General features: G+C 50.1%; 3 protein-coding genes and 1 pseudogene across 3 annotated transcripts; 1 reads left to right on the forward strand and 3 right to left on the reverse strand.

Moving 5' to 3' along the window:
- Positions 1-5,343: 5,343 nt before the first annotated feature.
- Positions 5,344-15,005, reverse strand: LOC116463339 (GDP-D-glucose phosphorylase 1). Its single transcript, XM_032146401.2, has 4 exons — positions 14,870-15,005; positions 14,566-14,640; positions 10,094-10,150; positions 5,344-7,723 (listed from the first exon to the last, which is right to left on the reverse strand). The coding sequence occupies exon 4, from the start codon at positions 7,712-7,714 to the stop codon at positions 6,557-6,559; it is 1,158 nt and encodes a 385-aa protein (XP_032002292.1). The 5' UTR covers positions 7,715-7,723; positions 10,094-10,150; positions 14,566-14,640; positions 14,870-15,005; the 3' UTR covers positions 5,344-6,556.
- Positions 15,006-18,888, forward strand: LOC116463340 (calcium and integrin-binding protein 1). Its single transcript, XM_032146402.2, has 7 exons — positions 15,006-15,323; positions 15,455-15,489; positions 16,834-16,942; positions 17,653-17,803; positions 17,947-18,065; positions 18,154-18,242; positions 18,633-18,888. Exons 1-7 carry the CDS (start codon positions 15,273-15,275, stop codon positions 18,652-18,654), a joined length of 576 nt encoding a protein of 191 aa, XP_032002293.1. The 5' UTR covers positions 15,006-15,272; the 3' UTR covers positions 18,655-18,888.
- Positions 18,889-19,470: 582 nt separating this feature from the next.
- LOC116463349 (uncharacterized) lies at positions 19,471-20,436 on the reverse strand (annotated as a pseudogene).
- On the reverse strand, positions 19,471-20,735 carry LOC116463350 (semaphorin-4B-like; the record flags this gene model as incomplete). The annotated part of the gene is made up of 1 exon (XM_032146407.1): positions 19,471-20,735. A coding segment is annotated over one exon (255 nt), but the record flags the coding sequence as incomplete, so codon positions are not given.
- Between the last annotated feature and the right edge of the window lie 5 nt (positions 20,736-20,740).

Here is a 20,740-nt window from a genome sequence, read left to right on the forward strand (position 1 = left end):
AGCCCAGGCTGGAGTGCAGTGGTGTGATCGCAGCTCACTGCAACTTTATTTAACCTCCCAGGCTCAAGCAATCCTCCCACTTCAGCCTCCCAAGTAGCTGAGGCTACAGGTGCGCACCACCATGCCCAGCTAATTTTTGTATTTTTTGTAGAGACGGGGTTTTGCCATGTTGGTCAGGCTGATCTTGAACTCCTGGCCTCAAGTGACCTGCCCACCTTGGCTTCCCAAAGTGGTGGGATTACAGGCGTGAACCACTGCTCCTGGCCTAAAAAGGCATGGACATTCTCTAATTTATAGACTGTTTTTGTTGTTGTTAATTGTCTATAAACTATTTCTTTGCCCACATATTCATGTTTCATAGTTCAGGAACATAGGTTAGTGATAAACTTCTGTGTAATTCAACCCAAAGAAACTTTATATTCCAAAATCACTTTGCACTTTGAAAGATACCAGCCTTCCTCATCTCTTCAAAATCATTCATAGAATCAGCCAGGCTAGGTGGCAGGCCCTGTAGTCCCAGCTACTAGGAAGACTGAGGTGGGAGGATCTCTTGCGTGTGGGAGTTAAGAGGATGCAGTGAGCTATGATTATGCCACTGCACTCCAGCTTGGGTGACAGAGTGAGAACTCATATTTAAAAAAACAAATATCTGGCCGGGTGTGATGGCTTACACCTGTAATCCCAGCACTTTGGGAGGCCGAGGTGGGCGGATCACCAGGTCAGGAGATCAAGACCATCCTGGCTAACACGGTGAAACCCCTCTCTACTAAAAAAAAAAAAAAAAAAAATTAGCCGGGCGTGGTGGCAGGCACCTATAGTCCCAGCTACTTGGGAGGCTGAGGCAGGAGAATGGTGTGAACCAGGAGCTTGCAGCGAACGGAGATCGTGCCACTGCCCTCCAGCCTGGGCGACAAGAGGGAGACTCTGTCTCATAAAAAACAAGCAAACAAAAAAAATCTTTGATGGAATTATAATTTCTCTAGAAATCTGCATATGCCTTCTTTCCTGGTTCAGCCACAGCAAATGTATAGAGGGCTACAACCCTCTATACAGGGATACAGCAATGTGAAACCAGAGGTCATGCATCTGAGGTTTCATCAAAACACTGGAAGCCAAGGTAGTTATTATCCTTGATAGGTATGTCAACCTCAACACCAATGTCCTTCCTAGCTGATGGAGAAATGGGCTGCCTGATTCACAGACTTCTTGATCTTTCTTCAGCATATGATACTCTCATATGAAACTCTCCTCCTGGCTAGGTGTGGTAGCCTACATCTGTAATCCCAGCACTTAGGAAAGCTGAGGCAGGAGGATCACTGGAGGCCAGGAGTTTGAGACCAGGCTGGGCAATACAGCGAGACTCCATCTCTTAAAAAAAAAAAAAAAAGAAAAGAAAAGGCCGGTGACTCACAGCTGTAATCCCAGCACTTTGGGAGGCTGAGGCAGGTGGATCACGAGGTCAGGAGTTTGAGACCAGCCTGGCCAATATGGTGAAACCCCGTCTCTGCTAAAAATACAAAAATTAGCTGGGCGTGGTGGTGTGTGCCTGTAGTCTCAGCTATTCAGGAGGCCTAGGCAGGAGAATTGCTTGAACCTGGGACACAGAGGTTACAGTGAGCCGAGACTGTGCCACTGCACTCCAGCCTGGATGACAGAGTGAGACTCTGTCTCAAAAGAAAAGAAAAAGGAAAGAAAGAAATGGTCCTCCTGGAAATGTTCTATAGTCCCTTGACTTCCAGGACGCTCATTGCATCAACAAACAATTTAGTGTTCTAGGGACTGTTCTAGGACCTGGACCAGCATTTCTTGCCAGAATCACCACAATTCAGCAATCTTTTTTTTTTTTTTTTTTTTTGAGACAGTCTCACTCTCTTGCCCAGGCTGGAGTGCAATGGCTCAATCTCAGCTCACTGCATCCTCTGCTTCCCAGGTTCAAGTGTTTCTCTTGCCTCAGCCTCCTGAGTAGCTGGGGTTACAGGTGTCTGCCACCATGCCGGGCTAATTTTTGTATTTTTAGTAGAGACGGGGTTTCACCATGTTGGTCAGGCTGTTCTCAAACCCTTGACTTCAGGTGATCCACCTGCCTTGGTCTCCCAAAGTGCTGGGATTACAGGCGTGAGCTACCGCGCCTGGCCTCAGCAGTCTGTTAATTGGATTCCCTGATTCTATTCTTCACTCCCTCCATCCTCCCCATTACAGCATAAGTATTCTTCCTCAAATGCAAAGCTGTTACTCAAATGTAAAGCTCTTACTCCACATTAAGTATTCTTCAAGGTTTCCCATTAGATCAAGTCTAAACCCTCTTAGTACACGAGGCCCTGCATGAAGAGTTCTGATTATCTTTTTTTTTTTTTTTTTTTTTAGAGACAGAGTCTCACCCTGTCACCTAGGCTGGAGTGCAATGGCACGATCTTGGCTCATTGCAAACTCTGCCTCCTGGGTTGAAGCGATTCTTCTGCCTCAGCCTCCTGAGTGGCTAGGATTACAGGCGCATGCCACCATGCCCGGTTAATTTTTGTATTTTTGTAGAGACTGGGTTTCACCATGTTGGTCAGGCTGGTCTTGAATTCCTGACCTCCGGTGATCTGCCCGCCTCGGCCTCCCAAAGTGCTGGGATTACAGGAGTGTGCCACCGTGCCCGGCCTCTGCATGAAGAGTTAAGCAAAAACGTGGGGAGGTCCTGGGCTGGGTCAGCACTTCCTACCATACTCAAGGCCCAGGGCTCAGAGTACAAAGGGCCCCCTACATGTTTCCTACTCAGTAGAAAAAGCTGCAGTCCAAATCCCCTTCTTGAAGATTCACAAAGCATATAAATGGCTGAGAAATACCACCAGAAAGAAAACCCATTTTACTTTCCCCTTTTTATATGGAGAAACATATTTGAGTCAGGGAAGCCTTTCCTTTAAACATCAGTCCTAGGGAGAAACTGGGAAGATCCTGATATTTGGCTTATCACTTTGGACGCACAATCCACTTTGCTGTAATGGTCACCCGAACTCCCTTCAGAGAGCAAGCAAGCAAAATTAAGTGTGATACTGGAGCTTATGCATGCAAAAGCTTGCAAAAAGTACTAAGGAAAAATTACTGCAGTTTACCAAAAATATGAGGGTGGTCAACATTTTCTGAAAGAATGTTAAACTGCTTTTTCTTTTCTTTTTTTTTTTTTTTTTTTTTGAGACAAAGTCTCTCTCTGCCGCCCAGGCTGGAGTGCAGTGGCGCAATCTCGGCTCACTGCCACCTCTGCCTCCCGGGTCCAAGCGATTCTCCTGCCTCAGCCTCCTGAGCAGCTGGGATTATAGATGTGTGCCACCACACCCAGCTAATTTTTGTATTTTTAGTAGAGACGGGGTTTCACTATGTTGGCCAGGCTGGTCTTGAACTCCTGACCTTGTGATCCACCTGCCTTCCAAACTGCTGGGATTACAGGCTTGAGCCACCACGCCCGGCCTAAACTGTTTTTCTTATAAAATGGGTTATGGATGCATATTCTGCTTTATCACAGGGAGACTTTGTAACATCATTTGGGATGTAAAACCTCTAATGAAAACTGGAAACTAAGGCTTTATACAGGCCTGGGTATAGGGAGCCAACGACCTGAAGGCCTAAGCCAGAGCTAGGACCCACATTTTGGGAGGCAGAGAAATCAAAACCCCTCCTGGGTGAGCCCACTCAGCCAGCATCCAGAACCCACCTGTGTGAGCCCCCTTTCACCCTTACGCTGTGAACAGGGACTCTCATTCCTTCAGGGTGTTTGAGGACGGAGTGGTGGCGGTGATAATCTCTGTTGAGAGCTAGACCCAAGACTTTATTTTTTTTGAGAATGAGTCTTGCACTATCACCCAGGCTGGAGTACAGTCGCGCAATCTCAGCTCACTGCAACCACCACCTCCTGGGTTCAAGTGATTCTCCTGCCTCAGCCTACCAAGTAGATGGGATTACAGGTGCCCGCCACAAGGCCCGGCTAATTTTTGTATTTTTAGTAGAGATGGGGTTTCACCATGTTGGCCAGGCTGGTCTCGAACTCCTGACTTCAAGTGATTTGCCTGCCTCAGCTTCCCAAAGTGCTAGGATTAAAGGTGTGAGCCACCGTGCCCAGCCAACCCAAGACTTCTTTTACTTCTGCTGTATAACAGTCAAGGGGGCTAAAAGGAAAATGAGATTTCACACCCACATACTCTCTTAGAATAGTGTCTACTGACTAGTTCCTCTGGAACCAGTGTGAAATCTCTGGAGTAACAGGACAGAACAAAGCAATGAAATAAAAAAAGTTTCCCACATTGACTCAGATGCAGATGGAGGAACAACGACTTAGCTCTGGATTTTGTGTCTACATCAAGAGGAGCTTCTAAAGTACTTGGGAAAGACCCCAGGAGGGATGGCTGAGGCTCAGGGAGGGCAAACTGTTAAGGACAGCGCTACCCACCATGGGAACCACTGACTGGAGAGGCGGTCACAAGCACACATTGTCCCAGCTCATCTTCTGGTACCTGTCTGTGCTGCAGTCCCGATTCCAGTTGTCTGACCTTGAACAAAGTACAAACTGTCAGTCTCCATCCCCTGTTTTGAATGGGGGTATTAAGAAGACTCAGGCCGAATTGCTTGAACCCGGGAGGTGGAGGTTGCAGTGAGCCGAGATCGCGCCACTGCACTCCAGCCTGGGCAACAGAGCGAAACTCCGACTCAAGAAGAAAAAAAAAAAAAAAAAGACTCAGGCCAGGTGCGGTGGCTCATGCCTGTAATCTCAGCACTTTGGGAGGCTGAGGTGGGAGGATCTTGAGGCTAGGAGTTCCAGACCAGCCTGGGCAACTTGGCAAGACCCTGTCTCTACAAAAAAAATAGCCGGGTGTGGTGGCACATGCCTGTGGTCCCAGCTACTAGGGAGGCTGAGATGGGAATATTGTTTGAGCCCAGGAGGTTGAGGCTGCAGTTAGCTGTGTTCATACCACTGTACTCCAGCCTGGGTGACAGTGACCCTGTGTCAAAAAAACAAAAACGAAAACAAAAACCTGCAGCAAGGTGTGGTGGCATCTTAGCACTCTGGGAGGCCGAGGTGGGAGGATTTCTTAAGGCCAGGGGTTTGACAGAAACCTGGGCAACATAGCAAGACCCTGTCTACAAAAAATTTAAAAATTAGCCAGGTGTGATGGTGCACACCTATCGTCCCAGCTACTCAGGGGGCTGAGGTGGGAGGGTGGCTTGAGCCCAAGAGTTTGGGTCTGCAGTGAGCTGGGATTGCACCACTGCACCCCAGCCTTACAAAAAAAAAAAAAAGTGCACCTGGAAAGTTGTGACGACACTGTGTTTTTACATCAGATGATGTCAGTGAAGAGCATTCAACTCGGTGTTGGGGGCTAGAGGAAAGCTCAAGGTGGCCGGGAAAGTGAAGGAGTGGGGCATTTGGGTGGAGCAGGGCAAAATGGAAAGAAGGGACAAAGAAATAAAAATAAGTGGTGAGCAAAGGGGAATAAACAGAGAGGCTGAGAACAGAAGTGGCAGCTCAATACTGGAGGCACATGCACTATCACCTTGCTAACATTTGGTATCAAAGGAAGACAAAGTCCAAATGTAAAGTCAGGAGTGTGTAACTGTCACACACACTACTTTTTAACACCGCTGGGGCTTGAACAAGAACAGGGAAAGGTAGCAGATACATCCATGAAGTCTTACTCAGTAGAATTATTCCAGGCTTTCTCCCCTTTAAAGAGACCATTATCAGCTCCCCTTTAAAGAGACTTATCTTTCTCCCCTTTAAGAGATCATTATCAGCTCTTTCTTCATCCTTCTTCTTAGGCTGAGACGGGTGAGAAGGCAGCCATGAAAATAAATGTCCAAATGACCATGATGGACAGTGCTCTGGGAAGGGACTCATCAGGTAGAAAATGAATACATCCTGGCTGGGCGTGGTGGCTCACGCCTGTAATCCCAGCACTTTGGGAGGCCGAGGCGGGTGGATCACCTAAGGTCAGGAGTTCAAGACCAGCCTAGCCAACATGGTGAAACCCCTTCTCTTTTAAAAATACAAAAAAATTAGCCGGGCATGGTGGCAGGAGCCTGTAGTCCCAGCTACTCGGGAGGCTGAGCCAGGGGAATCACTCGAACCCTGGAGGTGGAGGTTGCAGTGAGCCAAGATTGTGCCAGTGCACCCCAACCTAGGTGACAGAGCGAGACTCTGTCTCAAAAAAACAAAAAAAAAAGAAAGAAAGAAAAAGAAAAGAATCCAGGGGCTCACTCCTGTCATCTCAGCACTTTGGGAGGCCAAGGTGGGAGGATTGCTTCAGCCCAAGAGTTCAAGACCAGCCTGGGCAACATGGTGAAACCCTGTCTATATAAAAAAAATACAAAATCACCTAATTGTTTAAAAAAAAAAAAAAAGGTGTGTGGTGGTGCATGCCTGTAGTCTCAGCTACTCAAGAGGCTGAGGTGGGAGGATCACTTCAGCCCCAGAGGTCAAGGCTACAGTGAGCCAGGATCATACCACTACACTCTAGCCTGGGTGACAGAGTGAGACCCTATCTCAAAAGAAAAGAAAAAAAGAACATAAATACATCCAGAAGTATTATTGCTCTTCCTGGGACATCAGGGCCACCAGTGCTGCCTGTACCTCTTCTGCCTGGGATGGGGGCAGCCGACAGTCCTGAATGAGGGCCACAGCAGCTGCTTCTGTCAGGCTGCTGAAGTCCTGGGATGTTTTGACAGGGAGATGCCCAGCTAGCTCACAGAGGGCAACACTGAAAGCCTCACCGTCCTTTATCCCAAAGCTGGACTTCCGGGCCCACAGAATTACTCGGACCCCTGTGAGGGCTGAGGAAGGTGATGTCTTTCCTGGCGGAGCTCCCCGGGTCACAAACAAGTTATGTGCAATCTCATGGTCAGTCAGATAATCAGTGACCCGACATACCCTGCTTATCAGGGACTCCAAGTCAGGCCCTGGCCCACGAGTATAAAAGAGGAAGCCGGGAGCTGGGAGGTCCTGGAGCAGATGCAAATGGCCTCCAGGGTCCAGGGGCTCGCTTGGCGCCTGCTCCACGGGCAGTCTGTGAGCCAGGTAATAGCCATGCAGGTGGAGGTGGTTCACTGAGGCCAAGCCTCCCAGGCTGTTGAAGCCGACACGGAAGCCCGGGTGTAAGCTCAGCAGCACAGCCTCAATCCCCGCCCTCAGTGCACCCGGCAGCAGGCGCTGGGGGAGCTCGCGGGCAGGCTCAGGCACCAGCAGCACGTGGCCCCACTCCAGGGGGCTGACGTTGATCACCACGAGGATGTCTTCTTGCAGCAGAGTCCCAGGGAGATCAGGCTCCCGGTGCAAACGGAAGAGGACTTCTCCGGGCCGGATCTTGTTGAAGTTGAACTGTTCAGGGTCAAATGCTTGCCTCACGCTCTTGATGGTCTGCGGGCGCCTCCTCTGCACACCACGCTCCACATTCAGCTGAGCCACGAAACCCACAGCACCAGGGAGGATTTGGGTCTGTAGCTCCCGTAGGCGGTAGCGAAACAGCCCCAGCTCCACCCGCTGCTTCCAGGCAGAGCAGAGTGCAGCATCAAAGGGAGATTGTGGCAGAGCATCCAGGATGCCAGGTGCATTCCTTGGCCACTGAATCCCTTCTGCCATGAGATCCTTCTGCCCATAAACAAAGTCAGGAATGGTTTGCCCGTCCCAGTCCTCATTGTTTGGAGGTAGCAAATAGGAAGTTTCGTTTGAATCATGTGGAAGAGCCATAGAGCTGACCTGAAATAATCATAAAAGATGAAAAACACCTGATGGTAACCCACTTCCAGAGATTTTAATTTAATTAATTAATTTATTTTTTTGAGATGGAGTCTCACTCTGTCACCCAGGCTGGAGTGCAGTGTCAGTGATCTTGGTTCACTGTAACCTTCGCCTCCTGAGTTCAAGCGGTTCTCCCGCCTCAGCCTCCTGGGCAGCTGGGGTTACAGGCAGGCACCACCACACCCGGGTAATTTTTGTATTTTTAGTACAGATGGCGTTTCACCATATTGGCCAGGCTGGTCTTGAACTCCTGACCTCGGGTGATCCCTTTGCCTTGGCCTCCCAAAGTGCTGGGATTACAGGCATGAGCCACCATGCCCAGCTTATTTATTTATTTTTATTTTTTTGAGACAGAGTCTCACTCTGTCGCCCAGGCTAGAGGGCAGTGGCGCAATCTTGGCTCACTGCAACCTCCACCTCCCGGGTTCAAGTGATTCTCATGCCTCAGCCTCCCAAGCAGCTGGAATTACAGGCACCCGCCACCAGGCGGGGCTAATTTTTATATTTTTAGTAGAGGCAGGGTTTCACCACATTGGCCAGGCTGGTCTTGAAGTTCTGGCCTCAGGTGACCCTTCCCTCTTGGCCTCCCAAAGTGCTGGGATTACAGGCCTGAGCCACCACGCCTGGCCTATTTATTTATTTATTTATTTATCACTGTGTCACCCAGGCTGGAGTGCAATGGCGCTATCTTGGCTCACTGCAACCTCTACCTCCCAGGTTCAAGAGATTCTCCAGCTTCAGCCTCCCAAGTAGCTGGGATTACAGGAATGTGCCACCACAGCCAGCTAATTTTGTATTTTTGGCAGAGACAGGGTTTCACCATGTTGGTCTGGCTGGTCTTGAACTCCTGACCTCAGGTGATCCACCCACCTCGGCTTCCCAAAGTGCTGGGATTACAGGTGTGAGCCACCGCACCCAGCCACAGCCTATTTTATTTTGAAACAGGTTCTCACTCTGTCACCCAGGCAGGAGTGCATTGGTGCAAACACGTCTCCCTGAAGCCTTGACCTCCCAGGCTGAAGGGATTCTTTCACGTCAGCATCCCAAGTATCTGGAACTATAGGCATGTGCCACCAGGCACTGCCGAGATTGCGCCATTGCACTCCAGCCTGGATAGTAAGAGTGAAACTCTATCTCAAAAAAAAAATATATAGATAGATAGATATATAGATATGGTTTGGCTATGTCTCCACCCAAATTTCATCTTGTGGTTCCTATAATCCGCACTTACCGTGGGAGGGGCCTGGTGGAAAGTAATTGAATCATGGGGGCAGTCACCTCCATGCTGTTCTCGTGATAGTGAGTTCTCACGAGATCTGATGGTTTTATAAGGGGCTTTACCTTCCTCTTTGCTCTGCACATCTCCCTGCTGCTGCCATGTGAAGAAGGATGTGTTTGCTTCCCCTTCTGTCATGATTGTAAGTTTCCTGAGGCCTGTCCACCCTTGCGGAACTGTGAGTCAATAAAACCTCTTTCCTTTATAAATTACCCCGTCTTGGGTATTTCTTCATAGCAGTGTGAGAACAGACTAATACACACACACACACACACACACACACACACACACACACACACACACACTTTATGTCTCATATAGATCAACTATTTTTTTCTTTCTAAAAATTATATATATTGAGTAAATTTTTTAATGCAGAAAAAATAAAGATAAAATATAACCCTTTGTTATAATACCTAAGGAAAAATCACAATTTATGTTTAGCTTCATTTTCATACATAGATGGATCTTGACTTTTTAACCTATCTTCAACTGTTTATATAGATTGTAGCTAGTTGCATTCTATTATACACAACGTGGCAATAAACATCCTACACACACACTCATCATTGAACACATCATGTTTTTATTTTCCTTCAAAATAAAATCCTGGTATACCACTGGGTCAGAGTAGGTCCATGGCTCAGGTTTTGGTTTTGTTTTGTTTTGTTTTTGGTAGAGACAGGGCCTTGCTATGCTGTTCAGGTGGTCTCAAACTCCCATGGCTCAGATTTTTGATACACACCATCAAACTGCCCTCCAGAAAATCATACCTGAGTTCCAGTATATGAGAGTGCTCAGGGTTTCAAAGATGACCACTTCTTTTGTGGGAAAAGCTTTTCCATGTTCCATAGTGATTCCAATTGGTCATGCATAGAAACATTTGGGTGAGGATGGCACCAATGTGTGTGTAAGTGCCCAGGGCCAACCTTTCAAGGGGGAAATTAGTGCCTGTCTTCATCTTCCCCTGGCTGCCTGGAGCCCTGGTCCCAGCACTGTCAGGGAGAGGGGTCTGCCACTGGCCCAGATAGGATGTCAAAAGGAGGCATTACCTTAGTAGAGTCACTTCAGTCCAAGTTTGGGTTCCTTCAGCTCTGCTGGTCCAGAAACTTCATGTTAATAAAACAGAAAGGAAACAGAAAACATATAAAAAATTACATATCAAAAGTCAAGCTAAGTTTAATGGGTATGGAGGCTTAGTTTGCAAGATGAAAATGTTCTGGAGATTTGCTGCACAACATCGTGAATGTGCTTAACACTACTATACACTTAGAAATGGTTAAGATGGTCAATTTTTTTTTTTTTTTTAAAGACAGAATCTCACTCTTGTCAGCCAGGCTGTAGTGCAGTGGCATGATCTTGGCTCACTGCAACCACCACCACCCAGGTTCAAGCGATTTTCATGCCTCAGCCTCCTGAGTAGCTGGGACTACAGGTGTGTGTCACCATGCCTGGCTAATTTTTGTATTTTTAGGAAAGACGAGGTTTCACCATGTTGGCCAGGCTGGTCTCAAACTCCTGACCTCAGGTGATCCACCCGCCTTGGCCTCCCAAAGTGCTGGGATTACAGGCGTGAGCCACTGCACCTGGCCAAAAATGTTTAAAAATGAAGCTAATCCTTTGAGCTGGAGCTGCAAGGTAAAAGACCAAAAAAAAAAAAGTGAAACTAAGCATAATTTTGATGATCAAATGTAGTATCTTATTCTCACCTTACTGCAATGTCTGCCTCCCAGACTCAAGCAATCCATCCACCTCAGCCTCCCAAGTAGCTGGGACCACAGGCATGTGCCACCAGGCCTGACTAATGTAGTATCTTATTCTAATAAAAGAGAATCTTATCTGACAGGTGAAAAAATTTAAAATGAGATAATAAAAATAATAGAAAACCAAAAAAAGGAGGAAAAAAAGAGATAATCTTAGACATTTTTTCAAATAAGATATAAAAGATGGCCAACAAGCATATTTGGGATGTTTAACATCATTAATCAATAAGAAAAGGCAAATCAATATCACAATGAGGGGCTGGGTGCGGTGGCTCACACCTGTAATCCCTGGACCAGCACTTTGGGAGGCGACGCGGGTGAATCACAAGGTCAAGATACCGAGACCATCCTGGCCAACATGGTGAAACCCTGTCTCTACTAAAAATACAAAAATTAGCTGGGCGTGGTGGTGGGCGCACACCTGTAGTCCCAGCTACTTGGGAGGATGAGGCAGGAGAATCACTTGAACCTGGGAGGTGGAGGTTGTGGTGAACTGAGATCATGCCACCACATTCCAGCCTTGTGACAGAGCGAGACTCTATCTCAAAAAAAAAAAAAAAAAGGGGAAAAAAAGAAAATTACAATGAAGTCCAGGCACAGTGGCTCACGCCTGTAATCCCAGCACTTTGGGGGGCCAAGGTGGGTAGATCACGAAGTCAGGAGTTCGAGACCAGCCTGGCCAATATGGTGAAACCTCGTCTCTACTAAAAATACAAAAAAATTAGCCAGGTGTGGTAGTAAGCGTCTGTAATCTCAGCTACTCGGGAGGCTAAGGCAGGAGAATCGCTTGAACCTGGGAGGCGGAGGTTGCAGTGAGCTAAGATCGCACCACTGCACTCCAGCCTGGTGACAGAGTGAGACTCTGTCTCAAAAAAATAAACAAAATAAAAAATAAAAGTATATCAGCAGCTCGGTTTTATCACTGTACCAAGAGTTGATCAGGTACAGGAGGGACAATATGCTAACCAGATTCACCAAGGACTACCAGATGATTCAGACTGCCCATTTAATAATTTACCCTGAGAGGCCGGGCGTGGTGGCTCATGCCTATAATCCCAGCACTTTGGGAGGCTGAGGGAGGCGGATCAAGAGATCAGGAGATCGAGACCATCTGGCCAACATGGTGAAACCCCGTCTCTACTAAAAAAAATACAAAAATTAGCTGGGCATAGTGGTGCACTCCTGTAATCCCAGGTACTCAGGAGGCTGAGGCAGGGGAATCGCTTGAACCTGGGAGGCGGAGGTTGCAGTAAGCCGAGATCATACCACTGTACTCCAGCCTGATGACAGAGTGAGACTCCATCTCAAAAATAATAATAATTTACAATGAGAAATGTGCCAAATGGCACAAAAGGTTCTTGCTGGCTGGTCAGTGTACAAAATGAATCAGGAAGCAAAATGAAAACCAGAAGGTTGTTCCATGAAGGGTTCAGAGCCAAGTGAAGTGGCTGAGAGATCTAGATCACAGCTGGTCACCAGGCACAAAGCTGACTCTCATGTCTTCACTATAAAGAGATACTTATGGCTGGGTGCAGTGGCTCACGCCTGTAATCCTAGCACTTTGGGAGGCCAAGACAGGCGATCACCTGGGGTTGGGAGTTCGAGACCAGCCTGACCAACATGGAGAAACCTTGTCTCTACTAAAAATACAAAACTAGCTGGGCGTGGTGGCACATGCCTGTAATCCCAGCTATTCAGGAGGCTGAGGCAGGAGAATCGCTTGAACCTGGGAGGAGGAGGTTGCAGTAAGCCGAGATCATACCACTGTACTCCAGCCTGGTGACAGAGTGAGACTCCATCTCAAAAATAATAATAATTTACAAAGAGAAATGTGCCAAATGGCACAAAAGGTTCTTGCTGGCTGGTCAGTGTACAAAATGAATCAGGAAGCAAAATGAAAACCAGAAGGTTGTTCCATGAAGGGTTCAGAGCCAAGTGAAGTGACTGAGAGATCTAGATCACAGCTGGTCACCAGGCACAAAGCTGACTCTCATGTCTTCACTATAGAGATACTTATGGCTGGGTGCAGTGGCTCACGCCTGTAATCCTAGCACTTTGGGAGGCCAAGACAGGCGATCACCTGAGGTTGAGAGTTCGAGACCAGCCTCACCAACATGGAGAAACCCTGTCTCTACTAAAAAGACAAAACTAGCCGGGCTTGGTGGCACATGCCTGTAATCCCAGCTATTCAGGAGGCTGAGGCAGGAGAACTGCTTGAACTTGGGAGGCGGAGGTTGCGGTGAGCCGAGATCATGCCATTGCACTCCAGCCTGGGCAACAAGAGTGAAACTCTGTCTCAAAAAAAAAAAAAAAAAAAAGACAGATACTTATTACCATGCAGCCCAGGTATTCGCCTTGGCTTGTAAGAGGCAAACAAGGTCTATTTAGTACAGGAGACATAATGACAGCTTCTTGCTTTTTGCCTAAGCTTTTACTAACAGAAGACTAACTCTTTCTTGGACAGAAAGAGCCTGCTATTAAGAGAAAAATGATCGGCCAGGCACGGTGGCTCATGCCTGTAACCCCAGCACTTTGGGAGGCCAAGGTGGGCGAATCACGAGGTCAGGAGATCCAGACCATCCTGGCTAACACAGTGAAACCCTGTCTCTATTAAAAATACAAAAAAATTAGCCGGGCGTGGTGGCGGGCGCCTGTAGTCCCAGCTGCTGGGTAGGCTGAGGCAGGAGAATGGCGTGAACCCAGGAGGCGGAGCTTGCAGTGAGCCGAGATCGTGCCACTGCACTCCAGCCTAGGCGACAGAGCGAGACTCTGTCTCAAAAAAGAGAAAAATGATCAGGTTGGGATGGGCCTATACCCTAGTTATCTTTTTTTTTTTTTTTTTTGAGACAGAGTCTCACTCTGTTGCCCAGGCTGGACTGCAGTGGCACAATCTCCACTCACTGCAACTTCCAGCTCCCAGGTTCAACCATGCCTGGCTAATTTTTGTATTTTTAGTAGAGACGGGGTTTTGCCATGTTGGCCATGCTGGTCTTGAACTCCTGGCCTCAAGTGGTCCACCTGCTTTGGCCTCCCAAAGTGCTAAGATTACAGGCATGAGCCACCGCGCCTGGCCTTGAATATTTCTACAATGATGGAATGTACATGTTAATACAGTGGGTCTTATTAAACACATGCTGCCAAGGAGAAGCACTGGGCATTCTTCAAGTGTAAAGTAGATTCCTAGGCAGTCTAGGGAGTCAGGAAAGGCTTCCCTGAGGATAAGATGGAAGAGGGACTAAGGGCCCAAAGTGGCTGAAACACAGAGAGCCAATAGGAGGAAGTCCAGTTACAGAGGGCCAGGATTTGGGTTTTTAACCATTTAATGGTTATAAACTGAGACTAACATGCTCAGATTTAGACTTTACAAAGATCAGCAAGTATAATGGATTGGAAGGATCAAGAATTAATCCCAGCCTGACCAACACAACCTCCACTTCCTCCTCCCAGCAGTTTGGAATCCTTACCTTTTGCAGTAGTATATGTTCATTCATTTATTACGCATTCGATAATATTTACTGAGAGCCTACTATGTGCCAAACATTATCCTAGAGGTTAAGAGGGGACAAGAGCAAAGGGTCAGCAGTCTAGGGGTGAGATAGAGTCAAAAGGACGGCAGGTCAGCTGGAATGATGAGAACAGCAGTGGAGAGCCTTTAAAAGTGCCGTGGACTGGACCGATTACCTTCTAAATGCCGGCGCCCGGAAAAATCACTAAAACCCTTCGGACTTACGTATTTCCATCTTTGTAAAATGGGAACCTACCTTGCAAGGGATATTGCAACAATCGAAGAAAACTATGTACAGTGCTTGACATCCAGTGGGTCCTCAGTAAATAGCCTAAGAAGGAAGCAAAGTTATGGTTACTTCTGGAAGAGGTGGCTTGGGGGCTGCGACAGGTGCAGCGATTGCCTGATGATAACATCTAGAAGAGCCCCTGCTGGGCAGAGGGGCAGCCGACGACCCCCGCCACTCAGCGAGTCTCCAGGTTTCCCGGAAACGCTAGCTCCAGTGACTTCTCACATGCCCCTACGGGACCCCACCCAGGGCTGCCGCCGCCACCACCTACTGCAGCCGAAGCGCATGCTCCTCGCGACCTTTTCCGCAGCCGCTACCGGGGCCACAGGGAGGTCACGACGCCCGTGGCGTATACGCAGCCAGCACGCACGCGGGCGGCGTGGCCCGCCCCCGCTCACCCCGGAGGCGGGGCCGTGAGTCCTGGGCCCCGCCCCGGAGCGTCGGGCCCCTCCCCGGGCCCCGCCTCCAGCTCGCCTAGGACCGCTGGGAGCCTTGCAGCTCGCCTGCCAAACCCGGCTGGAAACGCCTGGCCGCTTTTAGGAGGGGGCGGGCCCGGGGGTGGTGGCCCCAGGAGCGGTTGCCGCGGGGACCGGGCAGTGACGCGGCCCAAGGGCGGAAGTGAGAAAGTTGTCTGCGTCTCGAGGCGAGTTGGCGGAACTGTGCGCGGCGGGGCGATGGGGGGCTCGGGCAGTCGCCTGTCCAAGGAGCTGCTGGCCGAGTACCAGGTGCGCGGGACGCCTGGCCCTAGGGAGCTCGCGTGCGGGCCTGTTCCCGGGAGCAGGGTCCGGGAGCTGGCTGCGGGGCGGCCGCGGCCTCCCAGCGGTCCGCTAATCCCCGCTCTGGCTTTGCCTTCCAGGACTTGACGTTCCTGACGAAGCAGGAGATCCTCCTGTAAGTGCTGCCTTGAACCCTGCCTCCGACCCCGGGATCCTCTAGAGACAGCTTCGGGGGCGCTGTCCCGAGGGAGGGGCGGGGGCTGGCCTGAGGTCTGCAGAGGAGCGGGAGCTGGAGGCCGGGAGACCTAGCCCGCGCTGCGCCCTCCTCCTGGCACGCCCTCCCTGCTCTCGCCTGAGGCCCCAGCGTGGCACCGCGGAGCCACCTCACCGCCTCCAGGAAAAGTTAGGCGCTCTTTGACCCTGAGCTCCACTAGCTTCAGCACTGCCGAACTTTCCGCCCCAGTCCGGCAGGGGCCGACCTTGCCCAGTGGCTAAACCACAGAAGTCTTGGGGAGCCTGGCTCCTTCTCCCAACTTTACCTGAATAATACAGTAACCGTTATCGCTTTCTGAGCAGTCACCATGTGCCAGGGACTGTGCTAAATGGTTGCCTGCATTACCTAATTTAATCTTTAGGAGAGAGGTATTGGACAATGAAACAGGTTCAGAAAGGTTTGGTAACTGCTTAAGACAACACTCTGAGTAAGTAGATTTGAACTTGGGCTGGAAGCCCTTTTGCCAGATTTATGCAGGCCAGGGCACTTTGAGTGAGGAGGTGCCTGGGCTTCCTGCGGCAAAGATAATCTCATGGGAAAGAGGTGAAGGCCGAGGAGGAGGACAGTTCAGGGTGGCTGCTAAAAAGGAGGCTTTGAGGGCAAGAGATCCCTGGAGTGAAGGTGAGAATGAGATTTTTGGTTTTGCTCTTTTCTCCTTTTTTTTTTTTTTTTTTTTTTGAGACAGAGTCTCCCTCTGTTGCCCAGGCTGGAGTGCTGGGGCACGATCTCGGCTCACTGCAGCCTCTGCCTCCGGATTCAAGCAATTCTTCTGCCTCAGCCACCTGAGTAGCTGGGATTACAGGCATCCGCCACCATGCCCGGCTAATTTTTATATTTTTAGTAGAGAAGGGGTTTCACCATGTTGCTCAGACTCCTAACCTCAAATGCTCTGCCGGCCTTGGCCTCCCAAAGTGCTGGGATTACAGGTGTGAGCCACCGTGCCCGGCCAGTTCTTTAGGGCCAACTTCTGGCTCCTTCCCCAACCTCTTCATCCCTTGGGGATCTCTAGAATCAGTGCCCAGCACATAGTAAATGCTCAGTAAATACTCGTTGCAAGAATAGACTCCTAGACTATACGGCCTTGTGACATGTCCTTTTGCTTACTGTTGCCTGATGACTCGGAAGTTCTGTGTACGTGGTTTTAGCTCCTCACCTGGTTGATAATGAGCAGCAGGCAAGGAGTGGGAATGAACACACAGGGAGTCCGATCGCTGAGAACACCAACAGTTTCCCTCTCTCTACCAGAGCCCACAGGCGGTTTTGTGAGCTGCTTCCCCAGGAGCAGCGGAGCGTGGAGTCGTCACTTCGGGCACAAGTGCCCTTTGAGCAGATTCTCAGCCTTCCAGAGCTCAAGGTGCAAGTGCTCCCCCCCTTTAACACCTCTCCCACCACTCCCTCCCTGCTAGACCCCCAACTCCATCTGCCACTAGCTTTGAGATCATGGGGTCACTGGTCCCCATTCTGGTCATTTTTCTGCTTAGTTCTAATTTTCTAGGGGCAAGGACTTTACCAAAATCACCGGGCAGAATTATCTAGCATGGTGCTTTTCAAATGGGGATTCTAGAACATAATCTTGGAAGTTCAAAGAAGTTTTATCCCTTAAGAGGAGTTGAGTTACCTTATTAAAGTTTGAGGAACCGTGTTCTAGAGACTGATTGCCACTCCGTAGGGCTGCTGCAAAATTTCTGTGCAAAGGGCCTGGCCCAGTGCCTGTAACACAATAGCTGTTCAATTAAATATTTGTGTTTTAAAATAACCAGCCCACCTCGTTCCCTTTGTTTAGGATGACTTCTTCTTCCCTCTCTGCCCACACTTATGTTGTGTGTGACCTGCCTTTGGGTTAAACACTTGTCTCCCAGGAAGCCATCTCAGTCCCTTCCCCAACTGGGTCAGTTTGCTTTCCTGTGCCCCCACTGCCCTCCATGTTGGCCCCAAAGCACTGATCGTTCACCCCCACGAGCCTGAGCTCCCTGGTGCTGGTCCTGTGACCTGCTCTCTCAAGTTTCTGGTAGGGTTTCATGAGTGTGTGACCTGGGCCACGTCCTGTGGTGTTTGTTCTCCTAGGCCAACCCCTTCAAGGAGCGAATCTGCAGGGTCTTCTCCACATCCCCAGCCAGAGACAGCCTTAGCTTTGAGGACTTCCTGGACCTCCTCAGTGTGTTCAGTGACACAGCCACGCCGGACATCAAGTCCCATTACGCCTTCCTCATCTTCGGTGAGAACCAGGAGCAGCCCAGCAGGACACCACTCCTTCCCACGTGGGCTTTGTGGTGGCCCTGCTTGGGAAATGGGCGCCGTTTGGGGAACCTCAGAGCCCCTCCCAACCGTGTCTTTTGGCTTCCTGTGTCTGCTCTCTAGACTTTGATGATGATGGAACCTTGAACAGAGAAGACCTGAGCCGGCTGGTGAACTGCCTCACGGGAGAGGGCGAGGACACACGGCTTAGTGCGTCTGAGATGCAGCAGCTCATCGACAACGTGAGCAGCTGAGCAGGCCCTGCCCAAGCTGGGCCTAGGAGCGGGAGGGAGGGGTTGGGGCTCTGGCCTGAAACTCTCCCTTTCCCAGATCCTGGAGGAGTCTGACATTGACAGGGATGGAACCATCAACCTCTCTGAGTTCCAGCACGTCATCTCCCGTTCTCCAGACTTTGCCAGGTATGACAGTGGTCCTGCCTCTGGGCCTAGGGCATTGCTACAGGAGGTGGTGCCAGGGTGAGAGAAAGCCCAAGTCCCCACACACAGGGCCAACTAAGCTGGCAGTCTCACCCCGGGCAGGGGCAGCCCTCCTTGTCGAGGCCTCTCCCCTTCCCATTGCCATTGTCATTGCTCTGTTTGTACTAATTAGTAATAAAGGTTTAGAAGCTCTGACCCTGTATGTGGGTCCAGAAAGCTCCCTCTGGATGTCTCAGGGAGTTCTTCTGGGGGTGCTAACACATGGGACACAGCTCGTTCCAAAGAAGGGTCTAAAGGGAGAAGGGGGCAAGTTTGGGTTTAGTCCCTACCCTCCTCTTCCAGCAGAAAACCCACCCCTTTTCTCTTGTTCAGCTCCTTTAAGATTGTCCTGTGACAGCAGCCCCAGCATGTGTCCTGGCACCCTGTCCAAGAACCTTTCTACTGCTGAGCTGTGGCCGAAGTCAAGCCTGTGTTACCAGTGCGGGCCAAGCTGGCCCAGTCTGGAGCTGGCACTGTACAGCCTCACCCCAGGCAGTGGCGGCCCTCCCTGTCAGGGCCTCTCCTCACTGCTGTTGTCATTGCTCCATTTGTGTTTGTACTAATCACTAATAAAGGTTTAGAAGTTTGACCCTGTGCGTGACATGAGATACACTGGTGTGAGGAAGGACTGGACTTCTCTTCTAAGAGCCTTCGATCATCCTAGGAATAAGCAGCATATCGAGCAGAGGCCAGTGGGAAGTCAAGCCACACCCATGCTGGCTGTCCCCATGGGAGGGTGTGAGGATGAAGGGGCAGCAGGAGGCATGGTACTCTCTTGTATCCTGATTGGGGTGGTGGTTAGATGAGTCTCTGCATGTGTCAAAATGTAAACAGTACATCAGTAAAGTCTATTTTACTGCATGATTTGAAGAATTAAAAACTTTTAACAAACGGCCCCCATCCCATCCCATCCCTTGTGTCCCTACCCTTGCTAAACTGAATTGGGAATGCAGAATAAAGGGGCTTAAGTAAACGCAATGAACCCCCTGCCTCTGCCTATCAGTGCGTTAAGCCCCCCGCCTCAGAGCTGCCCCACAGGGAGATGCTGCTGACCAGGCTAGGCTGACTCTGGCTCACTTGACCCTGCAAAGAGGAGGTTCAGAACCCCTCAGAACTCAGAAAACTAGACCTACCTCAAAAAGCAACTGTCCTTGAAGAGGAAGAGCTAGGATTAAACAATAATTCTTCAGATTTATTAAAAAATGACATAAAGTGCATCTTATTAAAAAATATGTAAAAACCACGTAAATTCAGGGCTCCTGTGCTGGGCAGTGTTGATATCCCTTAGAGTGGAGGAAGGTGAGGGATTGGGTGAATTGGGAACTGGGGAGAAGACCAGGGTACAGTTAGTTCCTCGTGTTTGAGTTCCAAGATGGAGCGAGGGTGGATATGGTGGGAAGGGACACAGGTTCCATGCTAACATGGAGGAAGGCAGGCAACAGTCTCTTCCTTGAATTCTGAGGGAAAGGCGTACATTGTCACTAAGTCTCTCCTGAGCTCACACTGTCCTCTCGTGTGGCCACAGCCTGATACAGGCCAGAAAGGTCCAGGAGTTGGGTCCGAGCCAACAGGACTTGGTGAGGGCCGCAGTGCCAACCTAGCCCTCTGGTCCCTGAGGTGGTGGGATGACGGCAGCAACAACTACATCCTCGGCTGGCTGGCAAGGCAGAACGCACGGAGCCCAAGCTGGTCCTGAATCTGCAGTGAGACAGGGCAGCTGGTGGCAGTGGGATAAGGGGGAAGGTGAAGAGGCCAGTTGGTGAGAGTTTCCAACTCTGTCTCAAACCACTTTGGATGCATCCCCAGCACCCCTGGGAGGCCATGAACTGGAGCGGCCGTGTGTGCTGCACTCCGTGCTATCTCTTCCCTCTCACTCTAGTTTCACATTTTGAATTGTTTTTTAAACAAAGGGCTCAGTTTACATAAAGAGCACTGTTCCACCAACCTAGGCAGGCCCCCATATTTGGCCAGGACCTCTGGAGCCATGGCTGTTTGGGTGTCTGGGTGGTAGGAGCCTCGCTACTTGACTGGAAAGCAGCAGGCCAGCTGGCTCCAAGGCTCCCAAGGGCTGGGCACCACGGTTGTATTCCACGAAGAGCAGAGCAGAGGGGAGGTCCAGTTGACCCTCTCCGAGCATTCACAGCCCCTGAAGCCACGGCAGCATCCTCTGGAAGTCGACTCTCACACCACAGAGTCACGGATCTCCGAGCCAAGGCGGACCCGGGGCCGGGGGCACACTGGGGACACCTCCACGAAGCTGTCTTGGATGCTGAGTGGCCTCTTCTCTGACTCGGTGAAGATTCGGGCCCCCGGGGGGCTGTCTGACAGGGCCTGGTACCCTCGGTGATCAAGTGGGGTGCTAGGGGGGCCTAGGCCGTTGAGTGGGCGGGTCTCGGGGGGCAGTACCACAGGGCAGGTCTTGGGGTGCACGCTGGCACATT

Source organism: Hylobates moloch, unplaced genomic scaffold (assembly GCF_009828535.3).
Source record: "Hylobates moloch isolate HMO894 unplaced genomic scaffold, HMol_V3 SCAFFOLD_33, whole genome shotgun sequence".
Lineage (NCBI taxonomy): Eukaryota > Metazoa > Chordata > Mammalia > Primates > Hylobatidae > Hylobates > Hylobates moloch.

Coding starts and splice junctions, on each gene's coding strand:
- LOC116463339 (XM_032146401.2), bottom strand. CDS start 7,714: ATGGCTCTTCCACATGATTCAAACGAAACTTCCTATTTGCTACCTCCA.
- LOC116463340 (XM_032146402.2), top strand. CDS start 15,273: ATGGGGGGCTCGGGCAGTCGCCTGTCCAAGGAGCTGCTGGCCGAGTAC. Junction 15,324..15,454: donor AGCTGCTGGCCGAGTACCAG/GTGCGCGGGACG, acceptor TTTGCCTTCCAG/GACTTGACGTTCCTGACGAA. Junction 15,490..16,833: donor ACGAAGCAGGAGATCCTCCT/GTAAGTGCTGCC, acceptor TCTCTCTACCAG/AGCCCACAGGCGGTTTTGTG.